Here is a 27,385-nt window from a genome sequence, read left to right as displayed (position 1 = left end):
AAAATGACTGCCTTGGTGATGGAACTATCCACAAAATGATTGCCAAAGCTTGACTTCAGTAATAGTGTAGATGCTTGTGCTATGGTGACACCTGCTGCAAAACAACAGTTAGAAAAATCTGCACAGATAATCAAATCTCCAATAGTCAATCAAAAGCCTTGCTGGGCAAATGCCCTACCTGGTCCCATCTGCTTCCTAAAAATACTCGTTGGGCACCAGAAAAGGTGTTGGCAGGTGCCATAGTGTCCAGGGCCACCACATTAGGGATCCTTGTTCCAGACTTCAAGAGACAAAGGCTTCGTCAGAGAGGACAGTCCTAATGTTGTTCTTGATAGGAGAACTGCATCATCAGCAAAAAGAATAGGAATTTAACATTAACAGTAGATCGAGAATAACAGTCCTGGTCAGAGATAATAGAAATATCATTAATATATTATTTGAACAATAAAGTGGCCATTACACACCCTTGGCTCTCTCCAGCTGTAGGAAAATGTGTCTGAGTGCCACATTTTTCTGAGTGATTACAGTTGCCAGTATATCCTTTCAACAATAATTATTGACTTGACACTTGATACTGAAGCAGGCTATACCTAAATGTATTACTTTAGTGTAAACTGTGGACAGCCAATGGCTTGAAACTCTCCTATGACACTTCCAAAACTGTCTTAAGGAACATTACACATACATGCACACACAAGTTGATTTTGTTCAGAATGTGTGGTGATCAAGCTGGCAGTTATAACAAAATATGGACAGTATACATATATTTGCTATTAGACCAGGAATTACAAAGAGTTAATGAGGATCCTTTCTAACCATGTCAAATTGCCTTGTATCTTAATTGCTTTAAGAAAAGCTTGTCAGCTCTAGAGACAGAAATGAAGCCTAACATGATGTTAAACATAACCAGTATTTGAACTGAAGCTAATTAATCTTTCAATCTGTTCTTTTGGCCCTTGTATTCTGCATAGTTTCCTCACAAATTGTCTAGTTGCCATGGGATAAATTTGTTGCTTCCATAGCTCAAATCAGTTCATGGAAATTAATTTTATTTGCTTCTTCTGTCAGCAGTCCCCTTTTCCCTCCAGAAAGCTCCTGGTGTTGCAGGAACCCTCCACAACAGGAAGCATGAGTGGCTTAGGAAAGAAAGCAGAATTGCCCTTCCTTCATGTTGCATGGTAGAAACTTGAGCTCACTGAGCTTAGAAAAAGCAGTCCCTACTCCACAGTGAAGATTGCTAAGTGAACTTGGATCAGTTATTCTCTCTTTCAGCCTCACTTAGGCACTCTGTTTTAAGGATAAAGGGAGAGATGAGACACATGTATGCCAGTGGTGGGTTCCAAAAATTTTAGTAACAGGTTCCCATGGTGGTGGAATTCAAACTGTGGTGTAGCGCCAATGGGACTGGGCGGGGCACAAAGGGGGGGTGGCCGGGCATTCTGGGGGTGGGGCATTCCTGGGCGGGGCTGTGGCAAGGACGCAGCCACTGCACCGGTCCTTGGGCGGGAAACAAATGCACGCAGGCGCAGGCTGCCATGCACGCCGATGCACCTCCTGCTAGACTGCTTCAAGTTCTGTGTGCTACTGCTGAGGAGCGAAGGAGGGGCGTAACTAAGGCAAAAGTCACATGGCAAAATCACCAATTAGTAACCCCCTCTCGGCACACACAAATAATTAGTAACCTACTCTTGGGAACCTGTGAGAACCTGCTGGATCCCACCTCTGTGTATGCTACTCTCAGCTCCTTGAAAGAAGGGCAGGATGAAAAATGGATAAATAGTTCATGTCAGACTAAGATCTGAGAAATCTCAATTTCCCTGTCAACCATGAATTCTCTGGGTGACCTTGAGCCAGTCACGCTTGACTCACCTAGTTCTTGGGGTTGTTGCAAGGAGGGGAGAGCTTTGTTGTCCTGCATTTCTTAAAAGAGGGGAGGAACAAAAATAGATTGATAAAAAATTACAGCTATTGTTTTTGTACATTTATTTCTTTGGTATTCCACATGAACACATACTATTGTAGAAATTCAGTCAGTTCACGGAAACACTGGATTCAAGAGTTATATGTTTAATATATTGATACATTTGATTAATAGACATTTCAAATGCATATATTTCATTTTTATCATTACTATTATGTTTCATGTCAAAGTATCAGAACATCTGTATATAACAGAATAGGATTTTTTTTTGCGGTGTTTAGGAATTCAAAATGCAGTCACATGCTATGTTCCTGGAGTGTTAAGATGTATGGATAATAATGCTGATAATGTCTTCCTACTATGCAACACATGTAATTGCTGACATTAAACTGAAAACATCTCAAAAATTGCAGTACTTTGGTACCACAGGCTTTCCTAGACCTGGAACATGGAATAGGAGTGTTTGCATGAGAGTCCCTTATATGTGGCATGCCTTCTATATAAAATCATTTTACTTGTCATGTGATACTGTAATGACTCTCCTAACCCACAAATCCAGAGACTGAAGGGAGATGACACAGCATAGAGCTTAGAGAAAGCTGTCTGAAGCCATGACTGGGTATTGAATCATAAGTCTGATTTAAAAAATAGCCCTTTTTTCTGAGGTCTGCAATCAGACAATGTGAAGGTAATCAAAGTGTTAAAATCATCTCATTCTTATATATATATATATAATTACAGATTTCACTTAAGAATGACATTTAACAGTCCCAGAATCTAATGAGGCTTTACGCTTACAGGACTACAAAGGGATTATTAATTGCTGGAAGATTAATTCAATCCTTGCAGCTCTCTTCTGGCACATTGAGATTATATACCAGTTGGGAGAAGAACAGAAAGCATTCTTTGTTTTAATGACCAGCCTTATAACAGTTCATCAAATTTACAGATTACAGCTCTGACAGCTCTTTGTGTCTGACAGCATATTATATTGGTCATTCTGCTAATGCAGCATCTAACTAATGCATTTTACTTTTCTATAATGATTAAAAAGTCTCCATTGCTTTTTTTAAGCAACAGAGCAGTGTCTCGTAATCACAGAGTGAAGCATTGTGCCATTGCTGAAAAACAAAAATGTATGATTCTTCAAACTCATTGTTGTTTGCTTTGGTGAGGCTTGGCTCCTTTTCAAATCAGTTTCTTTGACTCCTTATCATGCCTCTTATTTTCTGCCTTTACTTTCTGACAAAGCTTTACAAATTCTCTGCTGCGTTCCTTGATTCCACAAGGACATTTTCAGTCTATTTCATAACTGCCTAGATTTCAAAGCTGCAAAAAGAAAAAGCTGAAAATATCAGGGAAATGATATCTCTCTATGCATCTCTCTATACACTGGTATATCCAGCTTTGTTTCATAAAACCCTGTACAAACTGGTAAATTATAAAGGAGTGTGAAATGCCACACCACTGACAGACTCACTAGTGTCTCCTTACCCATGTCTTTCTAGTTGGAAGCAAATACATCCAGGGCAGGGATTCAAGGGTAGTACTGATGTTATCAATAGCATTGACTAAGGAGTCAAATTGACTCAGATAATGATGGAAGAACCAACCAGGGACAGCAGAGAAACCCATTAAGTACAGAAATTCAGTGGCTAAGGATATCTCCTAGGTGAGTTTTGATTAACCATGGACCTCTTAATGAGAAAACATATGGGTAGATGGTCTAATCTAGAAGTCCTTTCCAATGCCCTAGGCACACAATCCATACTTATTTGGGTCCAGCTCACTTTTGTGTTCCATAATAATATCTGTAGGGGAACATGCAGTGGGATATGTGCAAGTTTTCATTCATAGACACAAAACAGTTCATTTTTGAGAATGGAAAGCTGGTATTCTTAGGATATTGAATTTGGTAACCAGAACAATTTTTTGCATTTGAATTCACAGTACTCTGGCTGTTGGTACAATTAGAATATCATTGCAGAGATTTCTTGTTATAGTCCGATAATAAAAGTGCCCTTTGTTCACATTATAGTTGTCAACTGGCACTGGCACACTGGCTGGAGAATTTGATGTGTGGCATTGTACCAATGTAGAATGTCACTTCTGGCATTAAAATGTGGTTAAACCTAGTTTTAGGTTAATATTAGAGTATCACCCAGTCCAGTGACATCATTTCAGATTTTCACAGCATCATATTGCCTCCCCCACCATTTCCCTACCACCCTGTAAAATGGCAGCAGGGAATGAAGGTTCAGGCCCAGGAAGCTGGTTATCTAGTTCATGCAGTTTCTGTTATAGCTAATGCATTTTCTGCTATAGCTAATGGAACATTCCTCTAGAAGAAGAATGATACATTGTATATAATGGCATATCCCTAGAAGAGGAATGCTCCAATAGATATAGATGAGGAACCACTATATGTGAGTAGTTCTTAATCAAATCTGACAATAATTCATACAATGATGAGGATGAGATTTTTTAAAAACCCTACCAATTGGGCACATAGGCCTTCATATGACTTGTACGATACTGGATTGTGTCTGAATTTGCCAGATGAATACCATGATCATTTGATTGTGTGATTTATTGTCCTTACAATCACTTTTGTCTCAGCCTTGAAACATCCTCTGCATTTTCAGAGGTCTAAAGACCCATCCAGAGTGTTTCTGGTCCCATCCATATCACCTTCTCTCAGATGACATTGATTATTGATTGTGGGTGGAGTGCAAATCAGTTAGACAGCTCTAAGCTCTTTCAGCTTGTCAGTCAACAGCTTTTCCAAACACTATATCATGAGGAATGATATATGATTAGAAATGTCTCCTAGAAAGTTAAATACAATCATTGTGATGAGTATTATTATTGGGTTGTGTCTAGTGGTCTACAATGCAAGAAGCATGGATATTTGCCATATTTCTCTTCCCTAACAATCCAAGAAAAGTTGATTCCCATGGTAATGGGACTTCCCTGGATTAATTGCCACACAAAATAGGGAATTGTAAGAAGGGGGAAAGGGATTAAATTGATTCTTCTGTAAGTGCAAGTCCACTAACAGAAGAAGGAGATGGGACAATATTATTCTTCCCTCTCCTTATCACATCATCTTATCTGCAAGGTAATTAGTCCCATGTAGCACCTGTGACTCCAGGCACCAATGCTCTTTTGTTAGAAAGAACTATTCAGGTAAGAGATTATGGGAAACATCTTCATCAGTTCATGCCTTTTACTGACATATCACTGTAATCGAATTGCCTCCTCTCTCTCTCTTTGTCTTAAATTGTGTGTTCAAGCAGAGTGTTTATGATTTTATGGACTTTATTGGTCTTATATTGTTGGAAGTCATACTGAGCCCACAAGGGGAAGGGCAGCCTAGATATTGAATCATTAAATAAATAAATGAAATCCTATTCTTAATGTGTTTAATGTCTTGGGAAATTAGAAGAATAAGCATTGTGCTCTTGCCTGTAGTATAAGATATATTTGTTTCTGTTATCATATGCTTGATTTTTTCATTACTTTTTTTTTAAAAAAATCACCCTTTTCCCTTTTTAAAAATTATTGCACTGTTTATTTGATTGCAACCTTTTGGATAGGACCTTATTTTTATAGGCATGTAACAAATATTTAAGATTATTCTTACTAGTAAAAGCAATAATAATAAAATAGTTTCTAGATGCAAAAGTCCATAAGACTTTCAGTAGTCTTCTCAGAAACAAATTTCCCTTTAAAAAGTTGGGCTGTGATTTCTGATTTAAAATGGTTATTCGGAAGTGGAGATGCTTGTAGGTCATAATGGAATGTAAATAGGCTTAAAGGTGGTGATGGCTAATATATTGTAAAAGGATTGTCTTGGGGACAGAGTTTTGTTGGTGTTAAGAAAGAAGTATTTTAAGCTATACAATGCCTTAATACACTTAATTAGTACTGCAAACAGACAAAGTCCTAACACTAGGTGATTGGGAAATAGGAGACTATTGTGTTGCTTGCATTTGGAACATTAAAGACTCACACAAAGGGAGGGGGTGAATCTGCCATTGGCAGTGGTGCAGGGCCATGATGGTGGATTTGCCCTTCCCAGGGCACTTGCCCTGGCAGAGGGTGGATCCTCTAGCGGGCTGCCCCTGTGACCCTCCACAGTGGTGGGACATGGCACTGAATGTTGTGCCAGCATCCCTGTGCCTCCTCTGCTGGCATAGTGGAAGTAATCCAGGGCCAAGGTCAGGGAAGGAGCCAATGCTAATCAACTTCCACCTGGCCATTACCCCATTATGCTGGCAGCCAGGGCTTTGGATTTTCGGTGGTATAAGTCCATTAAGCCCAGTGAGGGCTTTCCAGTGGGAGGGAGAGGATTTTTTGTGTTTTTTGCTTCCTCATGCCACCAGAAAGCCCCCCTGGAAACAGCGGAGTGGCACAGCTGCAGTGCCTCATCCAGGTGCCCAGCCCTTTGGATTAGGCTGCCTATAATATAAAAAGACATTGGGGGTCACTATCCACTCACCATAAGCCGTAAATACGTGAAAGTAAATACGTGGTGCTTCATAGTTTTCTGGCTAACCAGAGTGTCCTGAAATATTACTGGCAGCCATCAGGGGCAACAATCCTGAGTTATATAACAATTTAATATATTTTTAAACTATTTGATGTCCTCAGCAGTTTGTTAAGAACATTCTTCTGAGAGGATTCAGATCAGAAGTATATATTAATGAAAAGTATAAGTATAATAACAATAGTATGACTGAAAAGTAACAATAGTATGACTGAAGGCATAAGATGTTTCAGCTAATCAGAGTAGCCGTTGAGAGGGTCTACTCTAAACAACTTCATGGTTAAATGGAAATGTCATTGAAATGCTTCCATTCTTCTAAGTAGCATTATGTGGGGCAGATTTACGAAATATATGGAAGAGACAAACTAAGCAGTCAACAATAGGTCAGTGTTTGGTTAAGGACCTTGTAGAAGAATGTGACACTTCTGTAGAAGTTTCTTTTATTTTACCACCAAAGTATGAAACTGAGAGCACAGAAATTTACTAAGAAGGCGTACTATTGAAGTCCTTTACAGAACAAGAAAATGCAAGATACTTAAGCTTCATGCTGGAAATTGTATATATTTTGTGGAGTAAATATATTGATAACTTGTTTATCTAGTTTCTTTGATACAAACACTGTTCATTTGCTTCATTTATTAACCCAAAGTGTCCATATGTTATCCTGTCCTACTTTTATCCTCACCACAACACTGTGATGTAGGTTAAGCTAAGAGTGTGTGACTCTCTGAAGGTTACTCAGGAAGCTTCCATAGCAAAGTGGGGTTTCAAATTTGGTGTCTTACATTCCAGTCTTGACACTTTTACTAGAACCCAAGTGGAGCATTTTGGAACAAAGCAAGTCAAGCATGTGGTAGATTAATATAAAATTCTACTTTTATCTTTCGGTGGAAAAGAGAATAGCTGCAGTTATTACACTTATTGTACATAACTCACACAGCCCTTACAATAGAAGATCATAAAAATAACTTTAAAAGCTGGAACCCTTCAGTTAAATGATATATTCTCATAAGGAATTTTTTGTTCTTATTTTTCAGGTAAATCTATTTGGAAGGTGTTTTTCTTTACTCCAAAGTTCAGTCCAGAAGGCTCCAATGGCTGCTATGATTATCATGTGTGCTTTTGTCAAGGTGATTTAGTCACATACCATAATCCACAATTACTCTTTGATCTTTCCAAAGACCCAGAAGAAAAAAATCCACTAACTCCAGAAACAGAGAGTCAATTCTATGAAATTATTCAAGTTGTTCAACAAGCAGTAAACAACCATTCCATGTCTCTGCTGACTGTTCCCAACCAGTTTTCTTTGGACAATACTCTGTGGAAACCCTGGCTTCAGCCTTGTTGCTCTTCCTTTCTGCAATTTTGTTACTGTGACCATGAGACCGAAGAAAACAATAATGTTCCTGAAATGTGATATTACCAACATGTAATCATACAAATACTTTGGCACATGCTGCAAGTGAAAAATACTTGCTGAATCTGCAAAGGGTTACACAATTAGTGATATAATTCAAAGACATATAATTTGCTACAGAATATTTTGGGAGGAAAAGCATCATCATATAGCTTGATCTCATCTGATGTTGAAAGGTAAGCAGCATCAGTACTTGGATGGGAGACCCCTAAGAAGACTCTGCAGAGGAAGGCAATGGCAAGCCACCGCTGCTTCTGATTTGCCTTAAAAGTTCCTTTCTGGGATTGCTGTGAATCAGCTGCAATTTGACAGCAATTTACACCCACATGGAATATTACAGAAATGTTTCTTTATCATACAAGATTCATATATTTTTATTTAGTTAATCAGTAATATACAAAAGCTTTCTGCCTTTCTTTTAACTATCTTTGGATTGGCAGTTTTCTTAATATCCACAAATCAACAGGATTGTCCAGGATCAAACGGGGAGATTAGCCCTTAACATACCTGCATGACCTAAATTACATCCTCTTATGTGCAAGTTGGGGAAATGAATTTTACACAGCCTGCCATACATCCTAAGCAAATTCAGTCTGGGAGAGGGATAATATGGAAATCTGTACCTCTGAAAAATTTCTCCTTCTGTGAACCTGTGTGATCTAAAAGGCTGCATGTGTAGGAGAAGGGAGACCATCACCCTTTGCCATCCAACTTCCCCCATCTGCTCTCAACACATCATCCTGCTGGATCATTTGATTAATTTACAAAGTCACATTTTTCTGCATATCTACGTAGCCCCTCAAATATGAAGAAATCCCTATCTTATCTGAGAGCCAGCAGAGTGTGGTGGTTAAGAGCAGTGGACTCTAATCTGGTGAACTGGATTTGTTTCCCTTCTCCTACACATGCAGTCTGCTACATGACCTTCAACTAGTCACAGTTCTCTCTCAGAACACTCTCAGCCTCACCTACCTCACAAGGTACATGTTGTGGGGAGAGGAAGGGAAGGAGTTTGTCAGCCACTTTGAGATTTCTTACAGGAGAAAAAGGCGGAGTATAAATCCAAACTGTTCTTCTGTTGTGATGATTTTAGGATTCAAACAGAGGCCATTGATATTGCTATTAGACCAAGTATTTTGTGCAAAGGACTATCAGAACTAGCTATGCAATAGTTGAACTGCCTTGATGTGTTGTGTTGGAGAGCCATTCAATTTCTTCTCTCCTATTATACACAAACCATGTCTGTTAGTGGGACCAATAGCATCAGTATTTGTTCATATTTTGAAAAGGAACTTAATGTACTTTGTCCTTGGAAAGAATAGTGAAAATCATCAAGAGAAATATTCTGCTGATTAATATTTAATATTGTCACTTGCTTCTTGTGTTAGGAAATGTGTATTTCTCCTAAAAGTCAATGCAGTTCATTGAAGGATATTAATAACTTATTAATGTCTTGGTATAATGTTATATTAATATTTATTTTTATGATTATTAGGTATTATATAATTGTGCATCACAAACAGCCCTTTGTGTGATAGGATATATAGGACATAATTTTAGTCTATTATTGCTTGTACACAGTGCCAAACAGTTTGTTACAAATGTTTCACAAATTTACTGCATATTTGTATCATATTTTAATCTTTGGAACGAAACTTTCTGGGAAACTTACAGTGTCATTCTAAGCAGATTCATGCTTTAAATGGACGGTGTTCAGTGGACTTAGAAGAGTGTAATTCTCCTTAGAATCATATGGTTTATACCTGAACCTGCACAGGTTTGGTGGGAAGTCACTGAGGGCAGTGGCATTAAGTTCGAAAGAGAAGCATATGGAATTGAGCCTGATTAAGATAAATAATAATAATGTATTAAACTATAAATGTCATCATGTAACCTAATAACATTGGTCCTTTCTGCACAGCACAAAAAAGATGTATGTGGGATGTCTTAAAAAGGGGTGACCATCTCTTTTCACTCCACACACCCAAAATAAGATGTCTCGGGGACATCTTAAAAAGAGGTGGCTTCTAATGTGCTTTCCAGACTGTGAAGACATTAGAGGGGAATAGAGGCTGTTTCCTGCCTGACCATTTTGCTCTCTGGTAAGTTTTACCCTCAGCTTATGCCCAACATTTTGTGTGCAGCTAAAGGGATGCTCCTTGCCGCCATTTCCTGAAGGTTGCCCAGGATATTTGCTCTGCAGGCTCCAATCCTGGGTGCCTATTTAGCACAAAAAGTACATAGAAGTACTCAGTGTTCCAGCCAATTCCAATAATATATGGTTTTCCTGAAAACAAAAATTTTTATGAGCTGCCTCCTTAGCTATGTGGACATAAATACAAGAATCTTAGTCACTTGGAAGACCTGCCTACTTCCAATTGAGAAGCACTGGGTTGACCTACCTTCCATGGATCAACTACTTTTAGAGCTGAAAGATGCCCAGAATTGGAGCCTGCAGAGCAAATGTTCTAGGTCAACCTTCAGTAAATGGTGGCAGGGAGAATCCCTTCATCTGCACACAAAATTTTGGGCAGAAATCAAGGGTGAAATGGAGTGGAGCGGAGAGCAAAACAGTCAGCTGGGAAAAATAAAATGCTTCCTGAACTCTGCATTCCACACAGCCAGGCAGGAGACATCTTGCAGGCAGCTTAGAGGAAAAAATATGCACTTTGAAGCATTCTCAAAAAAAGATACCTTGAGCTCAAATAAGGTGTCCTGAGGACATCTTGGGAGGAAAGCTGTGTGGAGAACCTTCCCAGAGCACCTTTTTTAGCATCCCCAGGATGTCTTATTTAGGCTGTGCAGAATGGAACATGGTTCATCATGGCAGTACTCACTAGTACTAAGTACCAATACCTTTTGGGGACTCTCCAGAGTTCTGATGGGGAAACTGATGCATCCTTATTTAAGTATTAGCACTTTAAAAAAGATTAAAAGCACGGTTATTAATCACACAACCACACAAGTAAACACACAAGTAAAGGCAAAATTAATAGATAATTTTTGAAGGAGTCTACGAAACAGCTACTTTGTCAACATTAAATGATGTCTTTATTGTGAAGCACTAAGTAAGTTTTGCTCACAGCAGTGATAATACATTTTCTGTCAATGGCTTACTGAGCTTCCCTAATTTACAGAGATTTGGGACAAACAGATAAGGCCCTTGCATGCACATTAGTTGAGCTGTTCTGATCCATGATATTGGAAAACAGAAGGATTAGAAAATGAATTGGCCTAGGAAAAGAGATCTGCTAGAGAGGTCCATAAGGTCAACAACCAGCCCAGCCCATGGAGTGGCTGTTCTGTGGTCCCAACAAAGCCCTTCCACCTCCCCATCCCTCCCCTCAACAACCACCCCAATTGGTGAATCAGCTGGTCCATGGGCTGGACAAGCCCTCCCACCTCCTTCCACCCCCAACAATCAACTCCTGCTTCCCCCAACCCCTAACCATCCCCATTCCACTATCACCCCATCCTAAGCTATACCTTCCGACCCTCCCACAACCCAAGCCATACCATCCAACCCTCCCCCACCCCTAGCCAGAGGCAAAGCAAGGGGAAACTCTGCCTGGGGCACATGCGTACCCTGTGCCCCTGCTGCAGCGCCCCCGCCCCACCCCTGCCATGCCCCCTTTGTGGTCTGGCTGCGCCTCTACCACACCCCACCCTGCCCCATTGGCACTTTGCCTCTGCCCTATGCCTTTTGACCATTCCCCCACCCCAATATTTACCTTCCAACCCTCTCCCATAGAATTTTGAAAATAAGGTTATATAAAATGTGCTTTAAAATGTCTCAGTTTTTCTTCCATGATTTTGAATCCTCCCTCCCTGATAAATAATGATAAACAATGTTTTTAATGCACTGGGGAATTATGCATTGGGAAATTAATGAATTCATAATATAGTATCCATTGTTATATTCGTTGAGAAAATTATTCTAAAAAATTGATGCAAACTTGTGCTTTCTGACTATATTGATAGTAAAAGGACTGCAAAAAGTGCAACTTGAAATTTTAAATATTAATTAGTAAACTGTAGGAAATAATGCTAATGTGCCTCACAGTTTATCACTGTTAATTTAAAAAAATGCAGAAGACTGAAAAAGAACTGCCTGGTTTGATAGGAATAAAAATGATTACTTACAGAGTTTCAGGTGTTTAAGTATTTATTTCTTTTGTGGTTTCTTTTTTTTTTTTTGCAAAGGCATGCAATGGATGTTAAGAAAACTAACACACCATCTATTGCCATTTGATGACAACTCTGCTGATCTTAGATAACACTTGAGGACCATTTGATTAATGTGCTTGTTCATATAAGTGTTCATATAAGTGCTTAAGCTCCAGAGAGATTGTTAGGAATAGGAAATCCTGGCCTTAGCCCCTCTCTGTCAGCTACATATGAAAAGTGCAGCAATTCATTGCCATGTCATCACTCAACAGGTTTTTAAGAAATGTATTACTTTACAAAAGGACCACCTTGGTATTCCAGTCATCTTCATTTGGATGATTGCTAAAAATAAATAGTGATCCTCTTGGAGGTTCTGAGATTTATGCAGCTAAATGACAGCTCTCTTTGATTATTTTCTATGAGATGCTGTCATGAGCAGGAGTCCCTGGAAGCTAGATGGCATTCTGTCCTCTATGGGAAATCATGACAATGACAAAAGTGTTTCCCTAAAGCCCAAGCAACTGCACTCCTGTGAAATGTGCATGCAACAGATTATATTTCATTTTCTGCCTTTGAAATTTGAATAAAAAATCTCTGAAATATATAGCAGGCTCTAATGGTTCTAAAAAAACCGCTAGCACATTCCATGCAATTATTTTATTTATGGTCTCAATAAGCCCATTAAATTGAATTAAAAACCAAGCCCCAGTTGAATTTCTGCAATGTACTGTACATCATGCTTTGTGTGAATCAGTAAGGCATGTAGTGAGGTAGAGATTGGGAAGAAAAACCCATACAACTCTAGGTTGTGCTTGATTACTACAAATGGTTCACATGTTAGTCAAACACTGTATAACTGTTATGAGCAGCATTATACATGGGTGAAATATCAGATTTTGCTTATGGCTTGACTTTCAGGTTTTAGTTTTCCTTTGAGAATGACATTTTCTGCTGAATAGGGAAGGAGCATCATTCATCTCTGAGTCATCTCTGCAATTGCACATTGGGATCATGCAGGCACAGACTGACCATGGATAGAAAGTTCCAAAGATTTCCAGAGCTTTCTGAAGCTCAAGAGGCACTCAAGATAGAGAGCGATAGCTTCTTCTCAAACTCTGTCTAGAGGGATTGTCACAGCAGTAAAACACTGTATGGACTTGCAGATGTCCCTTGTCCAATTCAGGTGACTTCTTATTCTATCTTGTCCCAGTTTCTTCTGCAGCCTTTCTGCAAGGAGTTGCTCTTGAGGAAATCTGCAAAGCTGCTATGTGGTTGTCAGTGTCCATATTTGTCAAATATTGCTCGGTGGAAATAAATTCCAGATGTGATTCAATGGTGGGAAACAGTTCTTCAAAATTTATTTATTTGTTTATTTGTTTGTTTGTTTGTTTATTAGATTTTAAACCGCCCATCCCAATGAAGAATGAGATCTGGTGATACAGCATGAGCCTGAGCACAACAACAATGCACCTTAATAATAACATTAAACACAGCAAGCTAAAAACAACAATTTTAAAACAAATTTGAAACAATTTACAAATCTATAACCATAAAAAAAACAGCAGCAGCAATAATATATGGCGCCCGATCCCAAGGCCGGGAGGGGACAGTACTGATTAGATAGTATATCAGGCATACCAATGATGGCACGCAACACAAGGGCATCCTAGAGGGGGAATCCGTGGCTGGCCTCACCAAAGACCCGGTGGAACAGAACTGTTTTACAGGCCCTGCGAAATTCACCAAGATCCCGCAGGGCCCGCACCTCTGATGGAAGAGTGTTCCACCAGGCAGGGGCCAGGGCCGTAAAACATCAACAATAAGACCGCGACGCTCCGAGATTTTCTCGGGGCGCAACAGGTGGACCCGGCCTGTATCACCGAGACCTGGGTGCGAGAAGGTGAGACGGTCGCTCTAAACGAAATCTCACCCCCGGGTTTCGCGTGTGTCCACCAGCCTCGAACACAGGGCCGGGGGGGAGGCGTGGCAATGTTCATCCGGGATACCATACGCCTTCAGGGCAGCCCTGCCCCTCAGAATTCCTGGAGTTTTGAATGTGCTGCTTTGGTTTGGAGTGGTTGTCAGGGGAGAGGTTGGCCCGATCTTCCTGGTGTACCCGGTCACCTAAGCGCACCAGCGGCGACGGCCTGCCGCGCGGCTTTGCTTTGGAGGCGGTGATGGCTGAGTGGGCGTTGCACTTCACCCGACTTATTGTCTTGGGGACTTCAGCGTCCATGTGGGCGCCCGCCTCATGCCCAGCAGCAGTGGACCTGGAATTGTCATCCCATGGCGGCGCTGGGACTCTCCTAATGTAATAAACCGAGCGCCACCCATGAAGCCCGGTCACGCACTTTAGACCTGGTCTTTGGGGCAGGGAAGTGGATATGGCGGTATCACTCTGTTAACAGAGTGCCATGGTCCGACCATTTTGCCCTGAAGGTCGGATGGATGCGGCAGCGCCAACCCCGTCTAGGCGGCGGATTCATTTTTTTGTCCGCCAGCGGAGACTTATGGAACGATGTCCGGGTTCCTGGTAATGTCCCTCGCGGGACCCTGAGCCCCTCTGGCACCCTCGATGAGCAGGTGGTGGACTTGCGTTCCAGGCTCTCCGATGCCATCGAGGAAATTACTTCCCAAGCGCCCTCTCGCCCCGCCCCGTTCCACCGGCGAGAGCTCCTTAATGGTATACTGGGGAGGCCTGCGTCCAGATGAAAGCCGGGGAACTCAGGCGGCTAGAAGCTGAGGAAACATGGAGGAAGTCACCGGCTGACGGGCTGGCTTACGAACAACCCTATAGGGCGTTTATGAGAGGCCTATGAGTTGGCGATAAGGAGGGTGAAAGGAGTGCTTATTTTTCATCACTCCCTGCGCATCTGCAAGCTCTCGCCCGGCACGAATTATTTCGGACCCGTTCGGTCCCTCACACCTGCTTTGGTGGGAGAGGGATCACTACAAGAATTCTCAATTGGCTATTGGCTGTGAGGCATTTCCAGAGCTTTTTTGCAGGCACAAAATCGATTATTGCAGCTCCGCCGGGACCTTCCAGCCACATTTGATACAGTAAGAGAACTCGAGGCTCCTTCGCCGTCTTCAGGTCCAAGCTTGGACCGGTTTTCCCTGCTCCGCGAGTCCGATGTTGACAGGGTCCTAGCTGCTGTTAGACCTACTACCTGTCCTCTGGATCCGTGCCCCTCCTGGCTAATAAAAGCTTGCCGGGAGGAGTTACGACCCCACCTGTTGAAAATAGTCAACTGCTCCCTTGAGCAAGGAGTGTTTCCGGGTGGGTTGAAGGAGGCAGTGGTCCGCCCACTCTTGAAAAGACCATCCTTAGATCCTGGTGATCTGGCCAATTACCGCCCCGTTTCGAATCTTTCGTTTCTGGGGAAGGTAATTGAGAGAGTGGTGTTGGAGCAGCTTCAGGGTTTCCTGGAGGACACATCGGCGCTCGATCCCTTCCAGTCCGGCTTCCGTGCTGGACATGGGACGGAGACCGTCCTCATCGCCATCACAGACACACTCCGCATGCAGCTAGACCGGGGCGGATCGGCGCTGCTGATTTTATTAGATCTTACAGCAGCGTTTGATATGGTCGATCACGACCTTTTGATCCACCGCCTGGCCACCTCTGGAGTGCGGGGCACTGTCCTTCAGTGGATTGCCTCGTTTCTCCAGGGTCGGGGTCAGCAGGTATGGTGCGGGGAGGAGGCCTCCCATAGGGCCCCACTTAGTTGTGGGGTCCCCCAGGGGGCCTTGCTTTCCCCGCTCTTATTTAACATCTACATGCGACCCCTCGCTCAGCTGGTGCGGAGTTTTGGGCTGGGTTGTCACCAATATGCGGATGACACCCAGCTCATTCTGTTGATGGAGGGGGGGCGGCCTCTGCCCCTGTTGCTCTACAGCACTGTTTGGAGTCGGTAGCTGGTTGGTTGAGGCAGAGCAGGTTAAAACTTAATCCAACGAAGACGGAGGTCCTCTGGCTGGGCCGGGGGGAGAGACCAGGGGAATTCCGGCCGCCGGTCTTGGAGGGGGTTGAGTTGACCCTGGCATCGTCGGCCTGCAGCCTGGGGGTCCGCCTGGACTCTTCATTATCAATGGAGGGCCAGGTGGCCCATGTTACCCGGGTTGCGTTCTTCCACCTCCGCCAGGCCCGGCGGCTGGCTCCCTATCTCTCCCAGTCCGACTTGGCCACTGTGATCCATGCGACGGTCACCTCGAGGCTGGATTACTGTAACTCGCTCTACGCGGGCCTTCCCTTGCGACTGATCCGGAAGTTGAAGCTGGTCCAGAATGCGGCAGCCCGGCTTCTGACAGGTGGTGGTTATTCAGATCACATCACCCCTGTGCTGCGCTGTCTGCACTGGCTCCCAGTGGAGTTCCGGATCGTCTTCAAGGTGTTGGTGATGACCTTTAAGGCCTTACGCGGCATGGGGCCCTCATACCTACGGGACCGCATCACCCCCTATGTCCCAAATAGGCCGCTGCGTTCGGCAGCGACAGAGCTACTGGAGATCCCTGGCCCTGCGATGGTGCGGCTGGCCTCGACCCGGCCCTGGCCCCTGCTCTACCTCCAGCTGTCCGGGCCCTGTGGGACCTTGGTGAGTTCCGCAGGGCCTGTAAGACTGAGCTATTACACCGGGCCTTTGGGGGGGCTGGCCGCGGTTTTATCACCCCCCACTGAAGCTGTCGGTTACCATCTAGTCGGGCCCTGGCTTCCATCTTGGGTCGACTTACCCCCTCCCTTTATTGGCCTGTGGATCGGGCGCTTGATATTTTGATATTTTGATATCTTGATATTTTAATTAATATACAATCGAAGCTGTATTAAGTTTTATAGTTTTAAGTCTTATATTTTAATGAATTGAGTTGCACCTTTGTATTGATATGTTTTACTGATTGCTGTTGAATGTGCAACTATTCTGTGAGCCGCCTCGAGCCCTTTGGGGGTGAGGCGGCTTATAAATCACATAATAAATAAATAAATAAATAAATAAAAGCCCTGGCCCGGGTAGAGGCCAGCCGCATCATGGAGGAGCTGGGGGCCACCAGTAAATTTGCCTCTGCCGACCGCAGAGGCCTACCTGGGACATATGGGGTGAGACGGTCATGAAGGTATGAGGGTCCTAAGCCATGAAGGGCCTTAAAGGTCAACACCAACAGCTTAAAGGTGACCCGGAATTCCACTGGAAGCCAGTGTAGGCGGCGTAGCACAGGGGTGATATACTCTCTAAATGAGCCACCCACCAGCAGCCGCGCCACCGCATCTACTATAGAGCTTCATACCCACCTCATTGTGTGGATTTGTTATTCCTCAATATGGAACATGTAGTTGTTGTTGATTTTCTGTGCAAGAACACAATTCCTCCCTCCTGGCCCTGCTGTAAGCTTTCCATGATTCCTTTTCTCCTTTTGGAGTTCATTCAGTGGTGGTGATGAACTGAGGAAATGGTGCTCTTCCTCCTAGACTACATGACAGTTTCAGTGGGAAAACTCTTTTTTTGTGTGTCTGGTCAGGTTGTGTATTCCTTAAGATTCAGAAAGTTCTAGAAATCTTTGGAATTTTATCTCCATGGCTGCCCTGCACATATTAAGTCTTAAGTGTGCCTACACAAAAGACTCATGATGTACAACAGTTACAGATAAGTTGCACCTTGTTTTCTTCCTGATCTATGGAAAGTAGAAGTAAAGGTACCATATGGATAGGCCTAGGACAAATGCCTCATGTAATCCAGCCAATCAATAGAAGCATGGGAGCAACTATTTTAAGACGGCTCTGCCTTCAACATACAGCTTTTTTTGAAGTTGTGCTTTGCAGAGAGGGTGCTGTTATTTGCAAATCCAAGTTGACTAAAGAAACAGAAGGCAATGTTGGGTGCTCACAGAAGCAATGAAGCTGCAAATTGTCTAGTTCAGTCATTGGGGCATAAGAAGAAGTGGCCTTGGTTGTCTGTTCCACTGCTGGATTGTGTTTTACTGGTGCTAGCAGTTTTTGGGTTAACATAAGCAGAGATAGCCAAGACTGAATATTTGTGCAGAAGTATGGCATCCACTCCTTGAGGATTGGAGCAGCTTCAAATGCTGGGGCAAGCTTTGAAGCTAAATAAGTAGGAAGCTGTTTCTGAAGCTAAATGAGTAAGAAATTCAAAGGACTGGCCTCAGCTGCTGCCTGTTTGGGTTTCCAAGGGAAGCTACCCAAAGTACTCTGCTACATATAATGCATGTTTGGGATGTAAGCTGTGATTCATAGGAGCTGGTGTTTTTGTTTATAGACAAGATATACAAAGGTCACACAATCACTACCTATATGGATTTTTGGAAGCTGATTACTAATGATGACTGCATATTTTGATGCTTGTACATTTTATGAATGATTTACAACCAGTGCCAATCTGGGTTCATTGAGGAAAGCTGTCCAAAGACAGAATAGTTGGAAATATGCTGCTTGTAAAGTCACAAAAAGAAGAAGCTAGTATACTCACATTAACTATCTCAGTGTGTGCATGTTTTTTAATATTGTTTTTTAGTCTAGAGGTGCTTCAACAGCCACCCATATGGTTTTTCATGCAGCTTACTAAAGATGACTGGATGTTTTTAAATAATTAGGGTAAATTAGATAACTTTAAGGAGTGTGTATGTATGTGTATATATATCATTTAAAAATTACAGATACTAGATAGTATTAGAACTCAGTGGCACGCAATGAATTTGATGAGCCAGACAGACCAAAACGAAATACTTCTTTACTTGACAAGTGATTAAATTGTGGAATTCACTGTTAGTAGCTGTAGTGATTGCCGGAGGCATGAATTGCTTTAAAAGGTGGTTAGAAAGATTTATGAAAGTCCATCAGTGACTATTAGCTATGGTGACTGATGATACCTTCACAGTCAGAAAAAGAACACCAGTTATAGGAGGCAATATCAGCAAAAGGCCTGGGAGTATATGCTCTGGGCAAGTGGTGGCTGTTACTGGACTAGATTGATAATTAGTATTATCCAGCACCCTTTTTAAAATGTCGGCTACTTAAGTTTTTTAAATCATTTATATAGTGCCTCAACTGCAACTGCTGTCTGTTTGGTTTGTCTGAGGAAAGCCATCCAGAAAAGTGAAGGTTGACCATCTGCTTTAAAAGCTCGGTTTAGTGGTTAGGAGCAGGTGGACTCTAATCTGGAGAACCGGGTTTCATTCCCCTCTCCTCCACATGTGATGGACTCTTATCTAGTGAGCTGGGTTTGGTTTTTTTGCTCCTACACATGGAACCTGCTGGGTGGCCTTGGGCTAGTCACAGTTCTGTCAGAACTCTCTCAGCCCAATCTACCTCACAAGAGTCTGTTGTGGGGAGAGGAAGGGGAGGAGTTTGTAAGCCACTTTGAGAGTTCTTACAGGAAAGACGTGGGATATAAATCCACTTCTTTATAAGCTATGTATAAAGAACATTATAGAAGTTCTGACACACAGAACCTGTCTCAATGCTTTCACAAGAGTTTTTGAGACAAGCTATTTGAAGACCTCAACTGCTATCTATATGAGTTTTTCAATGTAGTCAGTTTGAGTTTCTGAAGATAGTTTTCTAATGGATGGTGATATGGCACTCTGCTGTCTTCCATGCTGTCATGGTAATATATAGTTTGTTCTACATGGTTGTATATGAAGATAAGTCCCATCAGGATAGCAATTATGGGGTACTTCAATTAAGGATATGCCCCTTCCCAGTTTGAACTGGTTTCCTTGGCAAACACTGCCCAGTGAGGATCTACATGGATGACGTGAAGCCAGTTATGTCCACTTCACCAGCAGCTAGGAATCTTTGTGCTTGATGTTGGAAAGAACCTGATACAGATATCACCATTTAAACTTTTTAAAACCTAAAATAGATTAGGAAGGAGTTGCCAAACATTGTTATTTTTAGACGCAGCTGTTAATTAAAATAATGGGGGGGGGCTTTAGTTTTGCATGAAATAAAGAGGGACACGACAAATAGTAATGACAACTGGGTGAATGCATTCCTCATCTAGACATCCTCTTTGATTTGCCACACCTGATTTCTACTCAGCTTTCTACTGAAGCAGTGGTGGTTTTGGAAAATCAGGAACAGCTGTCCCAGGAAGACTGACTGTCCATACCCCCATTCCCTTCAAAGTGCGTGGAAAATAACATGAAAATCAGGCTGCTGACACTTGCACATGCCCCATCTGGGACTTGGGCAGCTGGGTTTCTGGTGGAGGCAATAGCTACCCCCCCCCACTTTGCATGGTGCAATGGCCACTCCTTGTTTAGCCTAAGTGGGGGAAGGGAGGGGTAGCAGTTATTCCGGGTCCTCATTCTATGGTGACTTCCTCACTGGCGATTAATCCTGGGATAGTCATCCAAAATATCCAGGTTCCCTTGAAATCTCCTCACAGTCGAACCATGGAACACATATCTGTCCTGTTTCTGGTGCTCCTCCCACCCCCCTTATCACTGGATTTTCCTGGACCTGTTTGTATATGCAACTTTTTGAAAAAACACTCCAATGGGAGCTAATAGGATAGGGGGGCTACACCTTTGAGGGTCCATACCTTTGGCCCCCATGAACCAAACTTCACCAAACCTGGGTGGTATCATCAAGAGATTCTCCTACTGATACAACCAGGTTTTGTGAATTTTGGTCCAGGACTATGGACTCCCAAAGAGGGTGCCCCATCTCCCATTGTTTCCAATGGGAGCTAATAGAAGATGGGGGCTACACATTTGAGTGTCCATAACTTTGGCCCCGATGAACCAAACTTCACCAAATCTGGGTGGTATCATCAAGAAGTGCTCCTAAAGATACTCTGAAATTTTGGTGCTGCTAGCTTAACAATTGCACCCCTGACAGCAGCACCCCTCCCAAGGGGCAGGCCTAGATGTCTTCACTAGAAACATGCTGCAGTGAGGATGTTGGAACCTGGATGAAAAGGTGCCAATTCTTTTGAAACTTGGTTGTATGTAGATTAAATATTCAGCAGGAAATTGGCCTATAGCTTTTTCCAGAACTCCGGAATTACTAAAATCATCTCTGCATTAAGGATTGTGATCCTTACTTTGTTGATCTGCATCAGTGTTTGCATCAGGTGGGGCAAGTGGTGTTAAACTAACTCCTTTGTATGGCAAAAATAGTGCAAGTGGAGTATATATCTGTCCAGGGTGTGTGGGGAGTGTCCCCACACACCCTGGACAGATATATACTCCACTTGCTTTTCCAACATCAGATCCTCTGAAGATGCCAGCCACAGATGCAGGCGAAACGTCAGGAGAGAATGCTGCTAGAACACGGCCATACAGCCTGGAAACCACACAGCACCCAAGTGATTCCGGCCGTGAAAGCCTTCGACAATACATTGCTACAATATTGGTAAGGCCAATTGGTAAGCACAATGAGCTATTTAAGAGAGAAGGCTGTTATCAAGCTTGCATATCATTGGGTAGGTGTTTGGGGGCTAAAATGCTTTTGGTGGTTGAGGGCATCAGCTGAGACTTTAGTTGTTGAAATGACATATGGAAGAGGCATATGATGCTTAACACCTCTTAGCAGTGGTTTACATGCAGGTGAGAATAAACAAAGCCAGCTGTAATGCTAAATTTGGAGCAAGAATTGGTTTGTCGTCAATATGGGTAATTGCTGTAGGCTGCTTGATATCAGCAACTCACATTAATTCAGGTATATTAAACTGATGTACTCATGTCCTTATTTATAGGTACTGGTACAAAAGAAATCTGGACCCTGGTGCTAATCTACATTTTGATATGTAACAAATACAGAATCACCATCAAAATAAGGCACCTTCCATGGCTGAGCAAGGGTTGTAGTGTCTTCCAACTCTGTTGTGGCCCTTCATCTTCACAAATGGAACCTTCAGGCTGTTCTCCTTCCTTCAGAATATTGTGATTAAAAAAATAATGGAGAGCGTTTGGTGCATGGAGGGGCCAGAAGTGGCAATTCAATCAGTTCTTCTTCGATCGAGTAGTTTTCTCACTTTTAAAATTTGAATTGTTGATGTGTACAATTTACTGACTTTCTGAAAACAATTCTGTTTCTCTAAATAAGCATGTAGGACATGTTTCCCGATGAAGTGTTCAAAATAGATTATTATTGTATGGAGAGGAAAATGACTGCACCATCCTTTCATATGTAGGCACAGCACGGCCTTGTAGAACCCAAAGGACTCAACCCCCAATTTTCATACCCTGAACAAGTCTCATTAACTTCATTGGCACTGATGTAGATTAAAATTGTTTTGGTTTTCAACCTAAGGAACTTAGAAGTGATAACAGTTTGTGTGCCCTTGAAATCATTAAAGAAGATATTATTGATAGAATTTTAAAGAAGGGTCACAATTGTATAGGTCAAGTAATTTGTTTTTAAGGGCATTCTAATCATTCTGTATGCCAACATTTTAATTGGGGCACTAAGATGAGTTATTTCAAACAGAATAGAGTTCGGCTAGTAGTAAATTAACAGCTTTTCAAATTTACATTAGCTGTTAGCATCCATTCTAAATGGTAGAGGACTCACTCTTCTTTTCATTTGTAGTTGTCCCCATTCATGTAACCAGACTAATTTTCATTTTTTAAATCTTATAATAGAAACATAAATTTATGCCTTTACTGCTAAATAGATATTGTACAATGCAGTTCATGTATTCACTTTAGATTTATACTTTGGGGGGTCAAATACTATGATAAACTAAAATGTAGACACCATGTATGACATTTGTTTATTTATTTAATGCACTGGCAGATATTTCTGCCAAGACATCCCAAGTGGTTTTTAATTTAAAATTTGAAAATACAAAAGTAGAAGTTGTCTTAAGACAGTTGTCTTAAGACAACTTCTACTTTTGTATTTTCAAATTAATGGGTGGTGGTGGTTAGGTGGTGGTGGTTAGGAGTTGGTTTTATCACATCCCTGGATTGGGTATCCTTCTTCCCTCCCCTTTAGGACACAGATATATTGAGGAAATTTAGGAAAAAGATTCTTCAGTCAGGCTCTTGGCTTTCCCATCCCTGTCCCAGATTACATAGTGAAAAGGATGCTGCTGCATTTCCTCTGCAATTTACCAGTCACCAGGATAGAAGGAAAAGACCTTTTACCCATCAGCTGGCCCAGAAATCCCTGTGCTGCCCCACTACCACCCCAAAATTTCTCACAACCCACCTTGATGTTTCTACTGTCCCAGCGGGCAAATCCCTACTGTAACCTGAGTTCAGCAGTTGGCAGGTAGTCAGGACACCTCTGCCCTTGCAATGGCTTCACCCAGCCAGTAGAGACCAGTAACATTTCTCAGTAGGTTGTAACAATAAAATCCCAGATCCTAGTTGTCTCTAAGAAGCCAGTTAAAAAAGCAGCACATTGCAAATAGAAATTGTACCTAACTATTAGAAATTGGCCTCCAGATGCAAGAGTTTTACTAAAAATGCAGTATATAAAGTTCTACATATCGTTTAACTATAATTGACTATTGTATTATTGTTGTGTATAGTGGAATAGGCATATATTAAGTGCTAATTTGAAACAGCATCAGATTTCTGCTCTCCAGAAAAACTGCACATATCTGAACCGCTGTAATGTTTCTTCCTGCTCCTGTTGTACCCAAGCTTTTTTCACTGACTATGACTTTCAAACATATCAGTTCTTTTCCCAACTAAGGGAGCAATACTAGGGAAATAGATCTATGTAAAAGTTAATCCTATTTTATTCTATCTTTGAAAATTGTTCATAGAATTGCAAACTCTGGACATTTATATATGCACTACTTACCTTGCAGCTGAAAAGCAGTTATCTAATTTTGCTTCACAGTGGGGTTCTCCTGTTTTATACCATACTTTTTGTTTACATAGATTAACCTTGCCTACCTCCTTGTTTCTATGCAACCTCCATTTGGGGAAGTTTGCCACCATTTTGTTGTTTTTGCTGTATTTAGTCTAGCATTAGTTTGCAGACATGCCTCAGTTAGGTGCCCAATAAGAAAAAAATTGTAATGACAAATAATAAAAATTTATCTTGCAGGAGGTTAGGAGGCGGAGGGAGGGAAGAAAGTAGGTGGCTGTCATTCCCCTAGAGACACCCTCACTATTTTCCTTATTTAAGCCTCAGTTGTACCCTCAGTTAGAATGGGTTTAGTTGCCTTTGGTACAGTATTTTGTGGGAGGGAACCTGTCCCTTTAAGAAGCTCTCTAGAGGCAAAGCAATAGCAATCTTAGTAGTTAGCAGTTCCTGTTTTACGATTTGTTTAGTTCAGGTGTCTGGGAAAGGCTGGAGACAGCAATATCTCAGACATTTAAGAAGTTAAAGATCCATGGTATGTGAGGAATCAAGTTTCAGCAGAATTGCAAAAAAAACAGAGTCCAGTTAGAGTCACCAGGAGAACTCAGAAAAAGAAGCAAGCAGAACAGACTTCCCTGGAAGCAGTTAAGGGAGGATTGGAACCTGCAAGCTCTTCAGATAATCTCCAATTGTTTCCAGTCAGTATTCTTTATTTAGTTAGACTTCATGGGAGGAGTCAGAGTCCTAAACTTTCAATATTGTTAAACTGTTTTTTGAACTGTTCCTTGTTTGTCTGTGAGTCTTACACTCTGTTCTGGCCAAGTGGAAGGCACTTGATTTTTGTTTGCTTGGAGAACAGAATAGTTTCAGTAGCTAGGGGAGAAGAGAGGCAAGGAAGGAGGGGAGAAAGACCAAAAAAATTTAAATTAACTCAATCTTGGCAATTTCACTGAATTCACCACTCCAGTGATAGACCTCTACTGTGAAAATTAAAAAAAAAGAAGCTCTTCTAATTATCCTGAAATGGTGGTCTGAAAAGTGGAAGCAACTACTGTGGGGAGGAGCAAAAAAAGAGGAAAAATTAACACTTGGTGATATCATTTGCTTTTCCTGTGAAGACAGAAAAAGTCACACTTAAAGATCTTTCAGAAATCATGGGAATTCTCTGATCTAAAACAGCTGACTGCCAACAAGGGGAAAACATGTGCATAACTGAGAATCAAACCCAAAAAGAATGTATCATCATTACCCATTAGTGACCAATCAAGTTGAACAAAACATGCTTCTCTTTCCACTTGACACAATAAAATAGGATTTAGATTACATAATTTTAGCATTCTTTTTCCTTTTTAGGATGGACTAAATTGATCTCTCATTTTTGATTAAATTTTTACCATTATATTTTGATATATCAAAATGTGTTGACTTCCACCATATTCTCTTTTACAGATGCTCTAGAAAACTGACCATCATTATTTTACACATTTTGCTGCTACTTTCAGTGCCTTCCATAACAGCTAAAGAATCTTACTGTATAATTGAGCAGCATGTTCTCAACGATGAACCAGAAAACGCTAAGGGCTCTGGGAGATGTAGTTCAGAGAATGGCATTTCTCATGTACAGAGGGGCTGACAGGACTAACATTTCCCAGACTCCTTCTCACTAAGCTTGTAATACTTCTTAAAGCTTTGGGGTTCTTGCAGGCTATCCTATTCCTTGCCTGAGCCAATTCTCAAGTAAGTCAGTAGAGACCTGGCACCAATGGCCAGGACTGAACAAGCCACCCCAAGCCAGTCTGTTTTTTGGGTGGAAGGCCAGCTAGAACAGTTCCAGCTGAGGCAGTGAGAGCGGAGCTATGAAGGGAAAGGTTTCACCACGTGCACTCAGAGCCCTCCAGGCGAACTACCAAGAATTGGGCTGGGGGAGAACAGAGAAAGAGGGAGTCCCAGTTTTACAAATGGGGTATGTGTGCCTATGGAGATGTGGAAAACTTCACAGGCTCCCTGACCTTTTGCAAAGCCAGGATCTAGCTTTATAAATGGGGGTGGGGGCTACCTATGGAGATAAGAACACTCCCCAACTTCACAGGTACCTTGCTGGCTCCCCACCCCTTTGGAAAGTTGGGATCCAGCTTTGCAAAAGGGGGGTCCTATGAAGTTGGGGAGACCACTCTTCATCTTGCTAGGCACCCTGCTGCCCCCTCCTTGGCAAAGTTAGGATGTTTGGGATTTGTGTGTTTCAATGTTTGTTTCAAGTGCCATTTTCTGTAGATATGCTCCATCCATGTTTTTTGCCCTGGAGCCATTAGTTTTCTAGAACCCATTGTATTTTTTTTTTTTTGCCTAACAGGCTTAATTGATAGTATATATTCTGAGGACTGTTAAAATTACCTAATACTTTTTTGGTCTGTTCTGAATCTTTTAGAAATTAACTTGATTGTAAGGATTTCTTGATTTTAAGTATAGTTAGCAGTTTATACAATAGGGTAAACTGCTGTGCTTATAGATGTTCCAACAAGAGAAAGAAAAAAATTAATGATTTGCTATATTTCTCAGTGTGAACTTGTTAGTTCCCAGTGTGAATTTTTACCTTAATTTTAAAGAAAATTATATTTCATGCATGTGTTAATTTCTGGTCATTTTTAATCTTGTCAAATGTCTATGGTAGTAATATTAATGTCAATCATGTTTTTTCAGTAAAATTGCAGCTTTGCCTTCAATTCAGGAAACAGCATGTGGTTCACAAGAACTGCTTTGGTTATTACATAAAAGCAAAGATTGTAAGTTTGACAATCACCTACAGAATACAATTTTGTAACTTCTGTGATGCCCTGGTACAGTGCACTGCATGGATTTTAACAATGGAGATATCATTGTGCTCCAAAGTGAATTTGTGTATGTGATAAAGAGACAAGAACACTGAAAACAAATATCTTGAAATGGTCCTACTTGGCAGTTCTATGTGTAACATTGCTTGCATATTGTGTGATATCTGCTTCCTAATAACTTTTAAATGACATTGCCCTTTCACACACAAGCCATTTCTATAAGTAACATATTTTCATCATTTACATGTGCAATGTATCTATAACCAACAATGCTAATTCATTAATACACAAATATTATTGAAAAAATGTGTTCATTCCAGTGCAAGAAAACAGAAAACATAGTAAAAATAAAGAATGACAGATTCAATCTGCAAGGTACAGGGATTGATACATGGATTTTTTGACTGAAACAACAGGCATTAGAAATATGAAATCATAACATCATTCAGAGTGTATGTCGACAAACTGTACCTGTAACAGTATCAATTTTATTTTCTTCTGGATCCTGGGTTTTGGGAATCCCAGAGTGGAACATTACAAGTACAAACTGTGATATTAAATGTGCCAGGTAAACAATAAATAAATCTAGCCTTCGGGAAGTATCTAAAGCTCAACCCAGCAAGTAGCAGGAATGGACAACCACTTTTCCTTCAAAATATATATCCTTGAAGAAAGGGTTGAAAAAAGAAATATTGACTCCTAAACAAATCACCTCAAG

At 41.6% G+C, this 27,385-nt stretch overlaps 1 protein-coding gene across 2 annotated transcripts in view; it reads left to right on the top strand.

The window, feature by feature from the left end:
• The window catches only part of STS (steroid sulfatase), a 134,726-nt gene that overhangs the window by 85,645 nt on the left and 21,696 nt on the right, over positions 1-27,385 (top strand). Inside the window, exon 10 of one of the 2 annotated variants that reach the window (XM_048495183.1) lies at positions 7,511-12,029. The exons of the other annotated variant lie outside the window; for it this stretch is intronic. Within the exon in view, the coding sequence (XP_048351140.1) occupies positions 7,511-7,890 (380 nt within the window). The 3' untranslated portion in view covers positions 7,891-12,029. Of the gene's footprint in view, positions 1-7,510; positions 12,030-27,385 lie in introns of those variants that run through there. 2 annotated transcript variants of the gene reach the window in all.

Source organism: Sphaerodactylus townsendi, linkage group LG04, assembly GCF_021028975.2.
Source record: "Sphaerodactylus townsendi isolate TG3544 linkage group LG04, MPM_Stown_v2.3, whole genome shotgun sequence".
NCBI classification, from domain to species: domain Eukaryota; kingdom Metazoa; phylum Chordata; class Lepidosauria; order Squamata; family Sphaerodactylidae; genus Sphaerodactylus; species Sphaerodactylus townsendi.
This window is presented reverse-complemented; position numbering and strand designations above follow the sequence as displayed.